Source organism: Eulemur rufifrons, chromosome 2 (genome assembly GCF_041146395.1).
Source record: "Eulemur rufifrons isolate Redbay chromosome 2, OSU_ERuf_1, whole genome shotgun sequence".
In the NCBI taxonomy this organism is placed as follows: domain Eukaryota; kingdom Metazoa; phylum Chordata; class Mammalia; order Primates; family Lemuridae; genus Eulemur; species Eulemur rufifrons.
In genome coordinates this window covers 118,507,557-118,525,350 of record NC_090984.1, presented here as the reverse complement: position 1 = coordinate 118,525,350, position 17,794 = coordinate 118,507,557, and the positions used below count along the sequence as shown (strand labels likewise).

The following is a 17,794-nucleotide window of genomic DNA, read 5'->3' as shown; positions in this document are numbered from 1 at the left end:
GTGTTTTTTTTTATTTCTTTTTTTTTTATCTTTTTTTTACCCAAGGCCAGAAATTAGATGCATATAAAGGAATGTTTTTTAAAAGAATTGCTGCTCTCACTTTAGAAGTTCAGAATTGAGTTTATTTAGATTATTTAAAATATTGTATTAAATTTAATTGCTTGTTGTTTCTTTTATACCTTAGTTTCTTTTTTGCTTATTTTATTATTCTTGCATAACAAAAGGATTAGAATCTAACAGTGTTAGTCATTGTCCCAAGTGTCTATTGAGATGTAACATGGGTAAATGCTCAGTAAGGCAAAATATTTATTACAAAATCTAGGATTTGGGGATTTGAAAGGAAAGAAAGTCAGCTTCTTTGTTTTGTAAGTTCTTATCAAACTAGTATTTATTCCTTTTATTGGAAGTTTTTATTTAGTTTTATGTAGTATAAATATGGTCTCTTACATTGACAATTACTTGTTTACTCTAGTACTAAGAAGAGTAAAGGTAACTTTTATAGACACCGTTTTGAGAATTGAACATGTGCCAGAAAATTCCAAAACTGGAACTGCACTTGAAATTCGAATAGAAAGGTAAGAATTCTTACACTTGAAAACAAATGACCCTATTGTAACTCTCACATTAAATTTTGGGATGCCTTTGTGAGATTAGAGGTGATGATATTAAATTAAAATATTGCAATATTCCATAATTTCAGAGTAAAGTGTTGCTCTCCAAGTTATGTTCTAATCCCATTATTGAAAACTTAAAGTACAGTTGGGGTATAATTATATATAATCCTATGTTGAATTCAAAGCAAGTAATTCTCTTTTAGTTACCATCAAATCAAAATAATAATTATTTGGTTGCTGCTAAATTCAAGGCACTCCTGTGGGAGAGTGTCTGTTTTTTCACGTGAACAATGCAATATTTAGGCATGTTCCATTTAATATGAAAGTCTTTTGCTTTGTCCTGCTTAACCTTAAAGCTGCTTTAGTGAGAAAGGCTAAGGCCACTGTTTCTTTTGAGGATTCTGAGAGGAGTATTTTAAAATCAATATCTGCAATAGTGATTTACTTAAAAAGATACAAACACGTTGCTTTTGGTTTTCTTTGTATGGCCGCCTGGAGCCCCTATAAATAAGGTCTAAAACAGGGATTACTTTATATACACACACCTGGGTGTTGATTTGAGATATCACCTGTTCACTTGTGTCATAATGCTGCATGAACCTCCAACAGAAATGAGCAGGATGAGGCAGGCACACTGAGCCCCAAAGACACTTTGTGTGTGTATCTACTGGGGGCCTTTATAGAATTTTAAGCAGACATGTTATGGCTTCTGTCTTTCACAAAACACACCGATTAGTAAAATAGTTATTATTAACAGACCTTTGAATAAGAGTACATTACCTTAAATGGTATATTTAAAAAGTATCTAAAATCTCATGCATTTAGAAACACATTCTTTTTTTTCCTCCCAATATCTATAGATCTGTGTCCAAGAACCACATTCTGTATTTTGTTTAAGATTAGTTACACATGAAATTAAATGTCATTCATGTCAGGCCTGTGACTTGGAGCCAAATACTATCTTACTGTTACCAAGAGATGTTTTGTGGAGGAGTGCAGGAATTGTTTTCCTTAAAGCTAGCCTTAGGAAGTTATTAATTTTTTCCCCAAATTTAAGCTTCCTGAAATTATGTTTCTTGATGTTAAGTTCTGTTCATGTAAATACTTAACTGTAGTAAAGCATGATGCTGCTGACCACATTGTAGGCATATTCTAAGAAGTGCTAGCACTTGAAAATCACTTTAACTTTAAAAAATTGTGCACATTTCTTATTGCAAACTGATTTTTCTAGAAGCTTTGTGTAAATGTTCTCTTTGTTTTTAAATTTTAGAACTGTATACTGTGATGAAACTGCTGATGAATCCTCAGGAATTAATGTACATCAACCCACAGCTTTTGCTCACAAGTTACTTCAGCTCTCTGGAGTGTCTCTCTTTTGGGATGAATTTTCTGCATCAGCAAAGTCTTCCCCAGTGTGTTCTACTGCACCAGTGGTAAGAAAAACAAAACAAAAAACCCAAAATCATAATCATGGATTTTTTAAAAGGTTTAAATGAGGGCTATTACATTTTGCTAGGATATATGTGTTAATGAGTCTTTATCTATTTTGGGGATTAGCACAAATATTCAGTAATGGGGATATATATTTCCTAGTACTCATTTATAATTAACGCATTTCGTACCATTGTACTGTGTATTAATTTGATAGAGAAACGTTGGATACTGTGTCTTGGGGGAAAATGTATACAGGTTGAGTATCCCTTATCTGAAATGCTTGGGAGCAGACTATTTTGTAATTCAGAATTTTTGGATTTTTGAATATTATCATATGCATAATGAGGTATCTTGGGCATGGGACCCAAGTTTAAACACAAAATTCATTTCTGTTTCATATATACTTTATTCACATAGCCTGAACATAATTTTATACAATATTTTAACTAATTTTGTGCATGAAACAAAGTTTGACTGCGTTTTGGCTACCACCCATCGCTTGAGGTCAGGTGTGAAATTTTCCACTTGTGTCATTTTGGTGCTCAAAAAATTTTGGATTTTGGAACATTTTGGATTCAGGATGGTCAGCCTGTATTAACATCTAATATCACTTTATAATAAAAACAGAGGAAATCAAGCAATATTCCTATTTACATAGTAAATGTATTGCTGAAACTTTATCTTACAAATCATATCTTAAAAAAGCTTTATAATTAAGGGACTTTGTTGCTCCATTCCAAAAGCAGAGTTCTTTTACAAATCGGTCATTCCTTAATTTATCTTTTATGTTATTTCATAAATCAAGTTTTAAAAAATTATACAATATCTGTTAGGTTTTCTTATTGCTATAACTTGAATAGATACTGTTCCTTTTAAATAAAGTCTTTTTTCATGATTTGCTTTTATTAACTACTTAGTATACTAACATGTTACTGTGTTTCATTTTAGCTATACACTACTGGTTGATCCATTGTAACATAGTATATATAATATGGGTTTTTTTTTTTGAGACAGAGTCTCACTCTGTTGCCCAGGCTAGAGTGCCGTGGTGTCAGCCTAGCTCACAGCAACCTCAAACTCCTGAGCTCAAGCAATCCTCCTGCCTCAGCCTCCCGAGTAGCTGGGACTACAGACATGTGCCACCATGCCCGGCTAATTTTTTCTACATATATTTTTAGTTGTCCAGCTAATTTCTTTCTGGTTTTAGTGGAGACGGGGTCTCGCTCTTGCTCAGGCTGGTCTCGAACTCCTGAGCTCAAACGATCCACACGCCTCAGCTTCCCAGAGTGCTAGAATTACAGGCGTGAGCCACCATGCCCGGCCTATAGTATGGTTTTACATGTCAAATATTTTGTTCTTAAGTTGACATTTACGTTTTACATTTCAATTTATTTATACTAAAATATTTTAAATAACTTCTTTATTTTTATTGCATTATCGTAGGAAACTGAGCCCAAGCTGTCACCTAGCTGGAATCCCAAAATTATTTATGAGCCACACCCACAACTAACTAGAAATTTACCGGAGATTGCACCCTCTGACCCAGTGCAGATTGGAGGGTTAATTGGTAGGTTGGAGTTGAGTGTCACGTTTAAACAGAATGAAGTACTTCCTGGAGCTAAGGTCAGTGTTTGTTTTATTTTCTACAGCAAAAACAAAAATAAAAGTACAAATATTCTTTAATCTATACACGGTGACCCACTTACTGATTACTATAGATTTTCCTGTAACTAAGGCTGCAGTCCCCAACCCCTGGGCCACAGACTGGTACCTATCCATGGCCTGTTAGAAACCAACCGCACAGCAGGAGGTGAGTGCCTTGTGAGTGAGTGAAGCTTCGTCTGTATTTACAGCCACTTCCCATCCCTGGCATCCCAGCATAAGCTCCTCCTCCTGTCAGATTAGCGGAGGCACTGGATTCTCATGGGAGCAGGGACCCTACTGTAAACTGCACGTGTGAGGGAGGAAGGTTTGTGCTCTCCTTATGAGAATCTAACACCTGATGATCTGAGGTGGAGCTGAGTCGGTGATGCTAGTGCTGGGGAGTGGCTGCAAATACAGATTATCGTTAGCACAGAGGTTTGGTTTTTTTTTTTGTTGTTTGTTTTTTTGTTTTTTTTTTTTGAGACAGAGTCTTACTCTGTTGTCCTGGGTAGAGTGCAGTGGTGTCATCATAGCTCACTGCGGCCTCAAACTCTTAGGCTCAAGCGATCCTCCTGCATCAGCCTCTTGAGTAGCCGGGACTACAGGTACATGCCACTGTGCCTGGCTGATTTTTCTATTTTTTTAGTATAGGCCGGGTCTCACTCTTGCTCAGGCTGGTCTCAAACTCCTGAGCTTGAGCAATCCTCCCACCTCGGCTTCCCAGAGTACTAGGATTACAGGTGTGAGCCACCATGCCTGGCCCACAGAGAGGTTTGACTGCACAATAAATGTAATGTACTTGAATCATCCCCAAACCATTTCCCCATCCCCAGGTCCGTGGAAAAATTGTCTTCCATGAAACTGGTCCCTGGTGCCAAAAAGGTTGGGGACCGATAAATTAAGGTACCCGCTATCTCAGAGTTAGCATTTTTTTTATTTCAAAATATTAAGGGGGTACAAATGTTTTGTTATGTTGGTAGCTTTTGTAGTGCTTGAGTCAGGGCTACAAGTGTGACCATCACCGGAATAGTGTTCAATGTACCCATTAGGTAGGTTTTTATCCTTCTGCTCTTCGCCCCTCCCCCTGCTTCATTTCCAGTGACTTGTACAATTACTTCCCTCTGTGCACATGTGTGCCCATCTGGTCCAATTTATTAGAGAGTACATGTGCTGTTTGTTTTTCCATTCTTGAGATACTTCACTTAGGAGAATGGTCTCCAGTTCATCCACATTGCTACAAAAGGCATTAATTCTTCCTTTTTTATGGCTGAGTAGTACTCCATGTTATACATATACCACATTTTGTTAATCCACTCAGAGTTAGCATTTTTACTGTCAGTTGATGCCTCTGTCCTTAAGTCACAAAATTTATGTGAGGACTGCCTTTGTCCTATTGCTTCAACTCAGGTTTTATAAAGAGCTGTCTCTTACACTTGCTCTCCCCTGTCTTAACAATTCAGAAACAAAATACCCCTCCTTTTTCTATTAGGCATGGTGTCGTTGGTTCAGATAACTAGGAAGGTATTAAATAGTCTCCTTCTATCATCATAAACTTAAGTTTAAAGGAAAATAAATTTGGAAAGGAAGAAGTTGACCATAGAAGATGTTTATTTATATATATAAAAATATTTACCCATCTATTTTGAGCAGAATAACTCATTTTTATATAGTTGTGGAAAGAGATTGACCTTTCCATTATGCCTCACAGCTTTTTGAAGACAGTATATAAAAACAACTGTATCTGTTTCTTAGGGAACAATATTAATCAGTCTTTTGGAGAACCAGGAAACTTGAATTTATTTAGTCAGTTAAAAATGAATTTGTCAAGCATTCTTTTCAGTCTTTGAAAACAAGTTTTCTATATAATCTCTATAAAATGTAGTTTAAATTAAGAAGATACCAGGATTTATTTATTTTATTTATTGATCTACCTAGTTGTAGATGTTCTAGTGACTACTGTAAGCCAGGCCTTGTGCAAGTTCTTGGGACAGATGCAAAGACGAGTGGAATACAGTCTTTGCCTTAGTAAAAGATGCGGTAAGGGATATGGACATTGCTATGGGAACGTGGAAAAGGGAGCCACTAAATACATGTGAATATACATAAAAAGATTTTTAGAGGATTGAAGAATCCCCAGAAATCTTTCCTTGGATTGGAATACTTGACAAGAGTTGGAGGAGGAAGAGGAGGAAACTGATGATTAGAATGAAGACATTCCTATTACTGATTGATTACTCCCCTCTCCCTTTGTTTAGTGCTCTGTCCTTCAACTGGTACAAAATCCTTTCACAAGGTCTTAAACCTCTTCATAAAATAGCACGGTGAGATTGTTAATGGAGCAGATAGTCAAAAGTGTGTGTAAACACTTCGGGGATCCCCTGCTGTGGTAACATCCTTGGGAAACTAAGGTGTCTCTGTCTTGGGGGAATGCACTTGCTATTTCTTTAAGAAGAAAGAATCATAGCAATGACTTTTATAGTTCTGTTTTGGTTAATTATGTATAGTCCTCAATGTTTGCATGTTTTGATCCATGGAAACTCAAACTTTTGCACATTATGTATAGATTTATGTAAATGCCTTTTACAATAAAACATTATACATTTGTATGTTACTTTTAGAGTCCTGATTATTAGATGACAAATGAACATCTAGAAATATTGCATAGTGGCATTGTCTGCCAGCTAGTATTTAATATTTGGAGATATTACCATCCTTTCCTATACAGTAATTTTTGTGTAATAACTTGAGTATTTGAGTACATTTTACTCTTATTTAATGCAAATGGTGCTAAATGGAAAAACAAAAGTTCTGGATATTAGAGCATTGAGAAGCAAGAAGATCTTATAACAATATAGCATAGACAAAGATGCCATTAATTAGAGGTGCTTAAAGTGTCACATCTTTAGTCTCTTTCTGATATTCACCAGACTTAAGTCTACCAACTGTGGGTTCAAAATGTTATGAAATGTTTCCCGGTTTTTTCCTTAGGTCTCAGAATAGTATTCCCTGCAGTAGTAAGTCTGGTGTTTTATGTATTCAGTTTTAGCATGTGTTTTTGGGAATGCATTCATATGAAAATAGGGGACCACTGGTGTTGAATTTAGAGATGTTTTGTCTCAGTTACCATGTTACAATTGAGTTGTAATTTGTTTTTTAGTTGTTCTGTTCTTTTATATTATTTTCAAAAGAAATTAATATGTACTTTGTTCTTTGTATGCCAAACTCAGAATGTATAAATAATGAAATATTTCTATGAAAATTTTAATTTCTATGAATTAGAAATGATGATTGTCTATTGTAATGAAGGTCAGAGATTGTGATTTCAATAATAATAAATTAAAAAACAATTTGGAAATTTGGCATATAATCAGAAACACATTTTCCCACTCCCCCTAGCCTTAATTACTTGCTGGTCTGGTACATCAGCAGTCAGTACGGAGCCCACAAAACAAGCAGTCTGTGGGTAGAACAGGGGAGCTACACTGTGGGTGGAAGGAGGGAGGGCGTTCTATCCAGATCAGCCTAGATTAAAACCCAGCTCTGGATCTGTTACATGGCCTTGTGCAAGTCACTTAATCTCTTTGACTTATTTCCTTATCTGTAAATCAGGAACAATAATAAGAATTAGAGGAAATATATATAAAAGCACTTAACATGGAACCCCAGTGCTCAAAAATAAAAGTGATAATAATTATTATTATTATTGGAGAATGTATTCTTAGATCATGGAAGTTTCTCAGAGTCACTGTGTAATTTATTTTTTGTTTTTAGAATCAGAAGGAATTTGTTTTTCTCTCGAGGAAAAAGCTGTTTTCCAAATATAAATGTGTTTTATTAATTAAATTATTTTCAATTACAAAATAGCACAAAGATAATAGGAGTCAGTGTTAGCATACTAGAAATAAGAGAAGGTAAATGAAAAGTAAGGCAGGGATGTTCAACTTTTTAGAATGTAGTATAAAGAACAGAGTAATTGCTTTTTTCAGAGTATATAGGAATCAGGAAGAGATTGGGATGGAGCTTTTATTTCTAGGAGGAAAAATGGGCAAAGAGTTGAAAAAGAGAAGGGAAGTCTACATAACTACGATCTTCCACCCCCATCTCTGCTGTGGTTTCCACTCCCATGCCCAGGAGAGAGCAGGCTTTGTGGAACACAGTAAGCATTTGGGAGAGGCACACTGTTGGCAGAGAAGGTCCTCAACATGCTCTGCTACAGAAGGCGATCCATGGTAGACTCATGAAAGCCAACTTTATTGGCTTTTGGCTTAGTCTTTCTAAAGTCAGTGAATACTGTACTATTGCTACCTTAATATTTTTTCTTGGAAACTGTCTTACAGCTTCCTTAAATACTTAGAAGACTTAAAGAGACAAAAAGTATGACATTGGACTTGCAAACATGGAATTTCTCCGGTGGATTTTTCCCCTTAGGACAATAGTTTGGTGACCTTTAAGTCTTTTCATTTAGATTGTGTGAATTAGTAGAGAGAATCTTAGGTGAAAGAATCCAAGGCTAAAGAATCTGTAGTCATCTCAGTGCATGAAAATATACCAATATTTATGGTGGTGAGGTTATAAAGAGTTATTCATCCTAAATTTTTTTTTTTTTTTTTTGTTAAGTTGGATGTTGATGGACAGATAGACTCTATTCATCTATTCCTGTCACCAAGACAGGTGCATTTGCTTTTGGATATGTTAGCAGCTATTGCTGGACCAGGCAAGTATAACTGTTAATTATTACCTTTAATTTTTTAAAACTTTTAAATTAAAATATATAAATACATACAGGAATGTCTGTTATTTTTGAATATGTGAAATCAAAGGTCTATTGTAAATAAGTCCTAAATAGTTAAGTTTGACTGGGTCTTTTGAATTGTGTTACCATGGCACAGGTTTGCATTCAGATTATTTGTGTCACATTCTTAACTTTTTCAAAATTGTTCTGATTTACTTCTGTGGTTGGGAATAGTACTTCATAAACTGAGAAAGTATAATTCTTGAACACAGTAAGTAGCACACATTTAAAAATATTTTTAATGACTCATCTATCAGAGGTAAGATTTGTGATTCCTGGCCAGTTACTGAAAGCCATTGCTTAGATCACTCATTAAATAGCAGTGGTTTTACACAGGTGTTAAGTTGCTATTGGGATTGAATAAATGTGTTCTGGGAAAGAAATGCTTAAGTAACTCCAAATTTAATTACTGTTTTGCTTTCTTTTTGTATACTTGTAGAAAATTCTAGCAAAATAGGGTTAGCTAATAAAGACAGGAAAAATCGACCGATGCAACAGGAAGACGAGTATAGAATTCAGATGGAATTAAACCGGTATTATTTGAGAAAAGATTCCCTCTCTGTGGGTGTTTCTTCAGAACAAAGCTTTTATGAGACAGATGCGGCCCGTACACCTTCTAGTCGTGGTAAGCAACTCAAACAGTTGATATCAGAATCATATGTTATCACCATAGAAAAATTAAACTTAATTTTGGCTGCTGTAAAAAAGAAGTTTGGTATTGAAAGAACAAAAGGTCCATACTGTAAGAAAGTTTTCGTTTATAAGTTGATCAAACCACAGCATTACAGTGGTCCACTAGTACACAGGTGCTGTAGTATCTTTTTTTGATTGTGTAGTTTTATAAATGATGATTTATTCTAAGGAAAGTCAATTTACAAAAATATAAATTTGTAGAAAAGTTAAATTGGGAGCAATTATTTTGTCAAATTATGTGCTCACATAATGATTTATAGTAGATCCTTTTAAATAGAAAACTTTTCTTTACTAATCTTTCCATCAGTTATATGGGAATATACTCTTTACCCAGCTTCCTTTACATTATGGGTATTTCAGAACATATAAGCACTAATACTATAAATAATAAGAATCAATTTAAATATGGAATGTTGAACCAAATAAAAATTAGAGGCTTCTTAAGAAATGCTGACCATAATAAACTACATTTGCATTTATAGTCTCCAGAAAAAAGGAACTGAAATATAAATAGAATTCTAAATAATGTATTTGGCTCTTTTCTTTTCTTTTTTTTTTGAGACAGAGTCTCGCTCTGTTGCCCGGGCTAGAGTGCCATGGCGTCAGCCTAGCTCACAGCAACCTCAAACTCCTGGACTCCAACAATCCTTCTGCCTCAGCCTCCCGAGTAGCTGGGACTACAGGCATGCGCCACCATGCCTGGCTAACTTTTCTATATATATTTTTAGCTGTCCATATAATTTCTTTCTATTTTTAGTAGAGACGGGGTCTCGCTCTTGGTCAGGCTGGTCTCGAACTACTGACCTTGAGCAATCTATCCTCCTGCCTCGGCCTCCCAGAGTGCTAGGATTATAGGCGTGAGCCACCGCACCCGGCCTTCTTTTTTTTTTTTTTTTTTTCAAGAAATAACTGTATCCATATGAAACCAGAGGTTGCGTTATATTTATACTATTTTAAAGTCTGGATTTTAACTCCTAAACTGTGATGTGGCATTCAAAAATATAATATGCAATACTGCATGTCATGTGTTTTTAAACTTTAAAACAAAGCATATTCATTAATAGGATAGCTTAATCCTTTGTTAACTTATTTGAGTTTTTATTATGCTATTAGTATCTTGTTTTTTTTGAGACAGACTCTTGCTCTGTTGCCCAGGCTAGAGTGCCGTGGAGTCAGCCTAGCTCACAGCAACCTCAAACTCCTGAGCTCAAGCAATCCTCCTGCCTCAGCCTCCCAAGTAGCTGGGACTACAGGCATGCGCCACCATGCCCGGCTAATTTTTTTCTATATATATTTTTAGCTGTCCAGATTATTTCTTTCTATTTTTAGTAGAGACGGGGTCTCGCTCTTGGTCAGGCTGGTCTCGAACTCCTGAACTCAAGTGATCCTCCCATCTCAGCCTCCTAGAGTGGTAGGATTACAGGCGTGAGCCATTGTGCCTGGCCATGCTAGTAGTATCTTGGATTCAAATTAATTACCGCATTGGAAGTAACATGAAATTTGGGGCATCACTCTATCTCATATACTCTGAAGGAAGAAGACTGTGTTAACATACATTATTTTACTTTAAGACTTGAATTGGTAGAATTATAATACATGTGACCAAGTTTAATTCTCTCTAGAAGAAGAAGTGTTCTTCTCCATGGCTGATATGGACATGTCCCATAGTCTCTCTTCTCTTCCACCCCTGGGGGACCCCCCAAACATGGACCTTGAGTTATCATTAACTAGTACATATACAAATACCCCAGCAGGATCTCCATTAAGTGCTACTGTGGTAAAGTATCATTTAATTTTTCTTCTGTCCTTAAAAAGTTGCTTCTAAAATTCTACACCTTATTTATGTGCTTTAAAATAAAATCTTTTATAGCTTCAGCCAACTTGGGGAGATTTCCTTGATCACCATAAAGAACAGCCAGTAAGAGGGTCAACATTTCCATCTAACCTAGTCCACCCAGCAACTTTACAGAAAACAGGTAAGTAAAGTAAAACATTTACTGTTAGTTTCCCTGGAATTTTTTAAAGTTTAAGAATTAAAAACAATTTTGTTTCTTTTTTTTTGAGACAGGATCTCGCTCTGTTGCCCAGGCTGGAGTGCAGTGGCGCGATCATAGCTCACTGCAGCCTCCAACTCGTGGGCTCAAGCAATTCCCTGCCTCAGCCATCTGAGTAGCTAGGACTATAGGTGCACACCACCAGGCCTGGCCTCAATTTTGTTTCTTTCTAAAAAATGCCATTCTACTTCTTCTTTTCTTTTCCTTCATAATTTTTTTTTTTTTTTTTTTGGTCTAGTCCATTTAACAAAGTTTAGAAGGAAAATGAAACATTGTCAAACAATTCACTGTGAAGTGTTTTAGAAAAGTTGCTCATTCATTGTATTCTTTGTGTATTTAAATACAATAATATTTTTAGTGAAAAAGTATACTCTAAGTTTCATATTATTATTGCAGTTTAGGAGTCTCAGTCAACTGTCTAGTTTTTGTTTCACTGTTTACATATTCCTCAAAAGAGAACCTCAGATGTTTCTTTTCTTCAAAATTTAATTGAAATAGACACAGGCTTAAAGGAAAATTTGGTAGCAGCTTTTTGTTAATCTTGACTTTTCCAATACAGTGTTATTAATGGAAAAGCTTTGTTCATACATTTATTATTGTAACACATTGTTTGGTACTTCAAGTATCAAGGATCATGGATATAAGATGCAGCAAGATAACAGCATATTTTCTTTTACTTAAATTAATTGTTTAATATTCAAACTGTCATGGGATAACTGTTTTTTAAAGCTAATAAATGAGTAAATGTTTTATAATTTTGATATGTAAGTATTTTAAGTGTATAATTTTAACACATGTATTTCAGCTCTCCCGTCTAGATCTGTTTCAGTGGATGAATCCAGGCCTGAACTTATTTTTAGACTAGCTGTGGGAACCTTTTCAATCTCTGTGCTTCACATTGATCCTCTGTCTCCACCTGAAACGTCACTGAACCTTAATCCGTTGACACCTATGGCAGTAACTTTCTTTACTTGTATAGAAAAGATTGATCCAGCAAGATTTTCAACAGAAGATTTTAAGTCTTTCCGAGCAATATTTGCAGAAGCTTGCTCACATGATCACCTTAGGTAAACTCTCTCATATTTGTTAATGATCTTTTAAAAAGAACCAAATGTGGACTTTTGTATCCCTCTGCCTACCTATTAACATCTGTTTTTCTAATTCACATTTTATTTGTAAGTGAATGAAATGAATGAAGTTTTCTTGCAATGCTGCAAAAATGTTTAGTGCGGAATCTCTCATTCAGGTTATTTGGTATGCAGAACAATGTAGATATAAGATCTAGATTATCTGTAGTTTTCTAAATTATCTCTTTAGCTCCCTGCCCTGCTCTTGTCAGGTTTCTTAGGCCACCTTTTGCCATCATTCCTATTGACACCATTACAGTGATGAGAACTTACCATCAGTGATGAGTTCTTACCATCACTGGCATTAGCAGAGATGACAACGGTGGTGAGAGTAGAATGAACTAGTGAGAAGCGACTTGGAAACGATCCATTTGCCACTGGCCATGGGGTGGGAAATAACACCAAGGTTGATTCTCAGATTAGATGCTACATTTTCAACTTCTGCTTTAAAAAAAAACATCAAAACTGTCCTAATAGTCAGTGATCCTTTCATGGGTTGAGGAGATAATTGAATGTGTACGTATAGTATTGTTAATGTACAAACTCTCTTTATTACCATGAAAGTGATCTATAAATTATTGAATGATATTTTTATACAAGGGTTTAGCACATATTAATACTTAGAAAATACTTGAAGCTTTTATCTTTTTAATGTTTTTGAAGTATTAAAATTGATATGCAAAGTAGTTTTGACACCTAGTAAAAAGAACCCTGCAAGTGAGGACCATAGTATTTATAATCAAACTGTAAAAACATTTTTTTCCCCTTCCAATTTTTGCCAAGGTTTCAAATATCACCAGTAGAAAATATAGCACAAGCCACAGAAACTAGAGGTAGACTTCATTTGAGCCTGGCTGACTGAGATTTTTAAAATATTGCATGATGTTTTTAGATAATTCTCAGAAGCTATTTCAAATATTTTACAGATTTGTAAGATTTTATCCACTGCAGTGTAAATTTTAAAATGTGGAAGAAGGAACAGCAGTATTGGGAAATAAATATATCCTGGAAAATTTCCCACTAACAGAACTGATTTCTTTATCTTATGTCAGGGAATGGGAAATTTGAAGCAGTCTTTAATATCCTTAGGAATATTAGTTATTGCTAACAATTTGAACTTGTCAGATGAATAATGGTTATATGTTAACATCTGTTTACTATTCTACTTATGATACATTGTTTAATTTAGAAGTATGAATACTCTTAAATGCTGTATTTTTTATAATAGATTTATAAGTACTGGCATCAAAGTGTCCTATGAACAAAGACAAAGATCAGCTGCCCGATATTTTAGTACTGATATGTCCATTGGGCAAATGGAGTTTTTGGAGTGCCTATTTCCAACTGATTTTCATTCTATTCCTCCTCACTATACAGAGGTAAATATTGAATGTTTTTCCTTTCGATTTATTCTTTAAATCTATCTTTTTAATAATTGTATGAGTAACAGTTTTCTTAAGAAATATATAGGAAGTCATATAGGAGAAGGAGTATTGTTTGTGGGGTTTTGTTTTCTTTTTTTTCTTTTTTTTTTTTTTGGCATTTGTGTTCTGTTGAAACAGATTTTAAAGTATGTCATTCAAAGCCATTATGAATCTGTTAGAACTTTAGACTTGACTTGTTAGGAGTGGCAGACAGGTTATGAGACAGATGACTTCATTTCACTCATTTTCATAACACTCTTCATTTCAGAAGAATTCTATTATTGAACAAATATTAATATTTATTGAATGCTTGCTGTTTGCTAAGCACTTTTCAAGACGAGTGAAATGTCTTTTTTTTTTTTTTTTTGAGACAGAGTCTCACTCTGTTGCCCAGGCTAGAGTGCCGTGGCATCAGCCTAGCTCACAGCAACCTCAAACTCCTGGGCTTAAGCGATGCTCCTGCCTCAGCCTCCCGAGTAGCTGGGACTACAGGCATGTGCCACCATGCCCGGCTAATTTTTTCTATATATATTTTTAGTTGTCCATATAATTTCTTCTATCTTTTAGTAGAGACCTTTTAGAGACCTTTTAGAGATCCTCCTGCCTCGGCCTCCCAAAGTGCTAGGATTACAGGCGTGAACCACTGCGCTCGGCCAAGTGAAATGTCTTGTATTCATTTACTGTTAATCTTATTTTCTTTCCTAATATAAAAGTAACCTAGGAAAACTTTTAAAAACTGTCAAAATAACATTTATTACTAGTACTTTGCCCATATATATGTTTTAATTTTAAAGCACTTTCTTGGGTGTTAATTTATTTGAATCCTCATCTACATTTTGCAGATGAGATACTATCGTAGAAGTTAACTAACTTGTCTAAGATTCACATTGCTAGTAAGTAACAAAAATGAAATTTAAAGCCAGCTTTTCTGACTTCAAAAAGCTCTTTTCTCTATTATGTTGTCCCCTCTATTAATTTGTGATTAATTATAGCTTATCTTATATTTAATTTATCTTCATCTTTATTTTTAAGCTTTTAATGTTCCTTTCCAAAGAAGGAACGGATTCCCATCCCCCTGTGTGTCTTCAGCTTCATTATAAGCATTCTGAGAATAGGGGATCCCAGGTAAGAGATCTGTTTATGTAATTACCAACTGTAAATTTTCTTTTCTTTTTTTTTTGAGACAGCGTCTCTGCTCTTTTGCCCGGGCTAGAGTGCCGTGGCGTCAGCCTAGCTCACAGCAACCTCAAACTCCTGGGCTTAAGCAATCCTCCTGCCTCAGCCTCCCAAGTAGCTGGGGACTACAGGCATGTGCCATCATGCCTGGCTAATTTTTTTCTATATATATTTTTAGCTGTCTAGATAATTTCTTTCTATTTTTAGTAGAGATGGGGGGTCTCGCTCTTGCTCACGCTGGTCTCAAACTCCTGACCTCGAACGATCCACCCACCTCGGCCTCCCAAAGTGCTAGGATTACAGGCATGAGCCACCACGCCTGGCCTCTTTTCCTTTTTTTAAGCATATCCAAATTATTGGGACTACCTGGAAATTTTCATTTGATGTATATTGTCACAAGTGTAAGGTTTTAACCTAGTTTCATATTATTTTTAGTGATCACATTAATGCCCTCCCCCCCCCTTTTTTTTTAAGGGTACTCAAGCAAGACTTAGTTCAGTTCCTCAGAAGGCAGAATTACAAATTAAATTAAGTCCAGTATGTTGTGAACTGGATATCAGTATTGTGGACAGGTTAAATTCCTTGCTTCAACCACAGAAACTTACTACAGTAGAGATGATGGCATCCCACATGTATACTTCATATAATAAGCATATTAGTCTGGTAAGTATTCAAAAAGTTGCAAATGCTAATCATAATTATAGTTAGCTAAGAGGTTTATTGGAATAATTTCTGGGCTTAAGTATTCTTAACAAACAGTATATATTATTAAAACCATGTTATTTGTAATAATGAAAAAGTAGGGACATCTTTTATGTCTTGGTAGTAGACTAGCTAAGTAACTTTTGATAATATACTGAATGAAATTATGCAGTCATTTTAAATGATGGTCATGAAGATGGTGTAGCAACATGAAGAAGGCTCTTCAAGAAGTATTAGGTGAAAAAGTAAAATATATTATTCCACATAAACTTCTATTACAAGTATGTAAATAAAATTGATATATATAAAAAGAATGGATAGAAATATGTCATTTGCTAGCTTTGATTGTGTTATAGTAGAATTAGGTTTCCTTTATTTTTCTGTGTTTATCTGAATTTTATAAACTGTGATTATAGTATCTTCATAAAATTTTATCTATTTACACATTCAATAAACTACTTGACACACCTAAAAGATGTAGCCCAAACAATATAGGATATGCTTTTGAAAATAATCTATTGAGCATCACATTATATCACTTTTACTTAGATCTGGTGCCTGAGGTCTTTTCTAAGCAAATTAAATAAGTCAGATTTGCAAGAAGTTCATTAGGAATTTTAGGGCTGGAATTTGGGTGCTATAAAACCAGGACCAGACAGAGACAACTTTAGTTAAAAAGAAAAGGAAAAAGATATTTTATTTTTCTACTTACTTGCTTCTCTCTTAGTAGTGGTGAGCATTCACATTAAAATTAGCATTCTTTTTTTTTATTGTCACCAATTGCTAATTATTTTACATTATTGTGGGCTAGTCTCTATATTTGCTGTTAGCTATAGATGTATGGGGATGATGATTTAATCTCTTGAATTATTTTTGCTTAAGAGTGAGGGTTAGCATTAGAAAGTCAAATAGGAGAGACAGAATAGCTTTGTTAAAAATCCAAGTCTAGCATAAGAAAGGAGGTTTCTAATTTAAGGGGTTAGAGACTGATTCAAGAAATTGAGGAGTCCACCTTCAGTGGACTAGAGCTTTATTAGTTTGAATATATTTTAGAGAAAAATTAGAAATAGGTGTCTATTTGAATGGCATGCTCTTTGACCCTTTCATTGTAACATGGCTTTGAGTAAATGGTGCATACATTGTGGTTTCTTAGAGCCATTTGATGAGATTATAACTTTGGATTGGATAGGAGCTCAGGGTGAGTCATTTAGTGAATATTTATTTAGAACCTATGATGTGCCCGGCTCTGGGCTTAGTCCTGGAAATACAAAGATGAGTCATAAATTTGGCATAAATCACCTGATTTCACATTGTCTTTAAAGTAGCAGATTGGTAGATAAATCCTTCAGATTAAATGTTGGACACTATAGTGATTTTTAACCATATTGAATTTGTTGATAGGCTGATTTATACACTTCTTTTTCAGTTTATATTAATAGTAAGATATATATGCATCTATAGCACATTTGTCCTCACTTTGGTTCAGTTTTTATCTTTATTTATTTTTGTTTTTGTAGAATATGTCAGGGTTTAACTTTTGCAGCAGTTTTCACTTTTGCCAATAATTGTTGCATTATAAAATTTCATTACACTCAACTAGTATGGTAGTAGTTAATTTGAATTGTATTTCAATGCATTATACTGAGTGGGGAAAGAGTGATTGTACATACTGTAATGTTGAATACCAATGTCATTTGTGTTTACTTACTGAATTTAATATTTTGGCATATTTTTGGTGTTTTACGTTTTAGCACAAGGCTTTCGCTGAAGTATTTCTAGATGATTCACATAACCCTGCAAACTGTCGGATATCGGTACAAGTTGCCACACCAGCATTAAACCTTTCTGTTCGCTTCCCAATACCTGATCTTCGATCAGATCAAGAAAGAGGACCATGGTTTAAGAAGTCACTTCAGAAGGAGATCCTTCATTTAGCATTCACAGATCTAGAATTTAAGACTGAATTTATAGGAGGGTCAACTCCAGAGCAAATGAAATTGGAACTTACGTTTAGAGAACTTGTTGGTAAGACAGTGTGCCTGTGAAAGAGCCAGACTAGATGCAAACAGCTGCTGCTGAAACTTACATCACAGGAGTATCTGACAGCCCCACAATATAGTAAAATTAAAGAACC

General features: G+C 35.0%; 1 protein-coding gene across 1 annotated transcript in view; it reads left to right on the top strand.

The window, feature by feature from the left end:
* The window catches only part of ATG2B (autophagy related 2B), a 73,389-nt gene that overhangs the window by 14,069 nt on the left and 41,526 nt on the right, over nucleotides 1–17,794 (top strand). Inside the window, exons 4-15 of the mRNA XM_069489475.1 lie at nucleotides 473–575; nucleotides 1,885–2,047; nucleotides 3,492–3,671; nucleotides 8,310–8,406; nucleotides 8,924–9,109; nucleotides 10,800–10,954; nucleotides 11,048–11,153; nucleotides 12,037–12,298; nucleotides 13,587–13,737; nucleotides 14,815–14,907; nucleotides 15,433–15,621; nucleotides 17,412–17,685. Coding sequence (XP_069345576.1) covers nucleotides 473–575; nucleotides 1,885–2,047; nucleotides 3,492–3,671; nucleotides 8,310–8,406; nucleotides 8,924–9,109; nucleotides 10,800–10,954; nucleotides 11,048–11,153; nucleotides 12,037–12,298; nucleotides 13,587–13,737; nucleotides 14,815–14,907; nucleotides 15,433–15,621; nucleotides 17,412–17,685 — 1,959 coding nt within the window. The remainder of the gene's footprint in view (nucleotides 1–472; nucleotides 576–1,884; nucleotides 2,048–3,491; nucleotides 3,672–8,309; nucleotides 8,407–8,923; nucleotides 9,110–10,799; nucleotides 10,955–11,047; nucleotides 11,154–12,036; nucleotides 12,299–13,586; nucleotides 13,738–14,814; nucleotides 14,908–15,432; nucleotides 15,622–17,411; nucleotides 17,686–17,794) is intronic.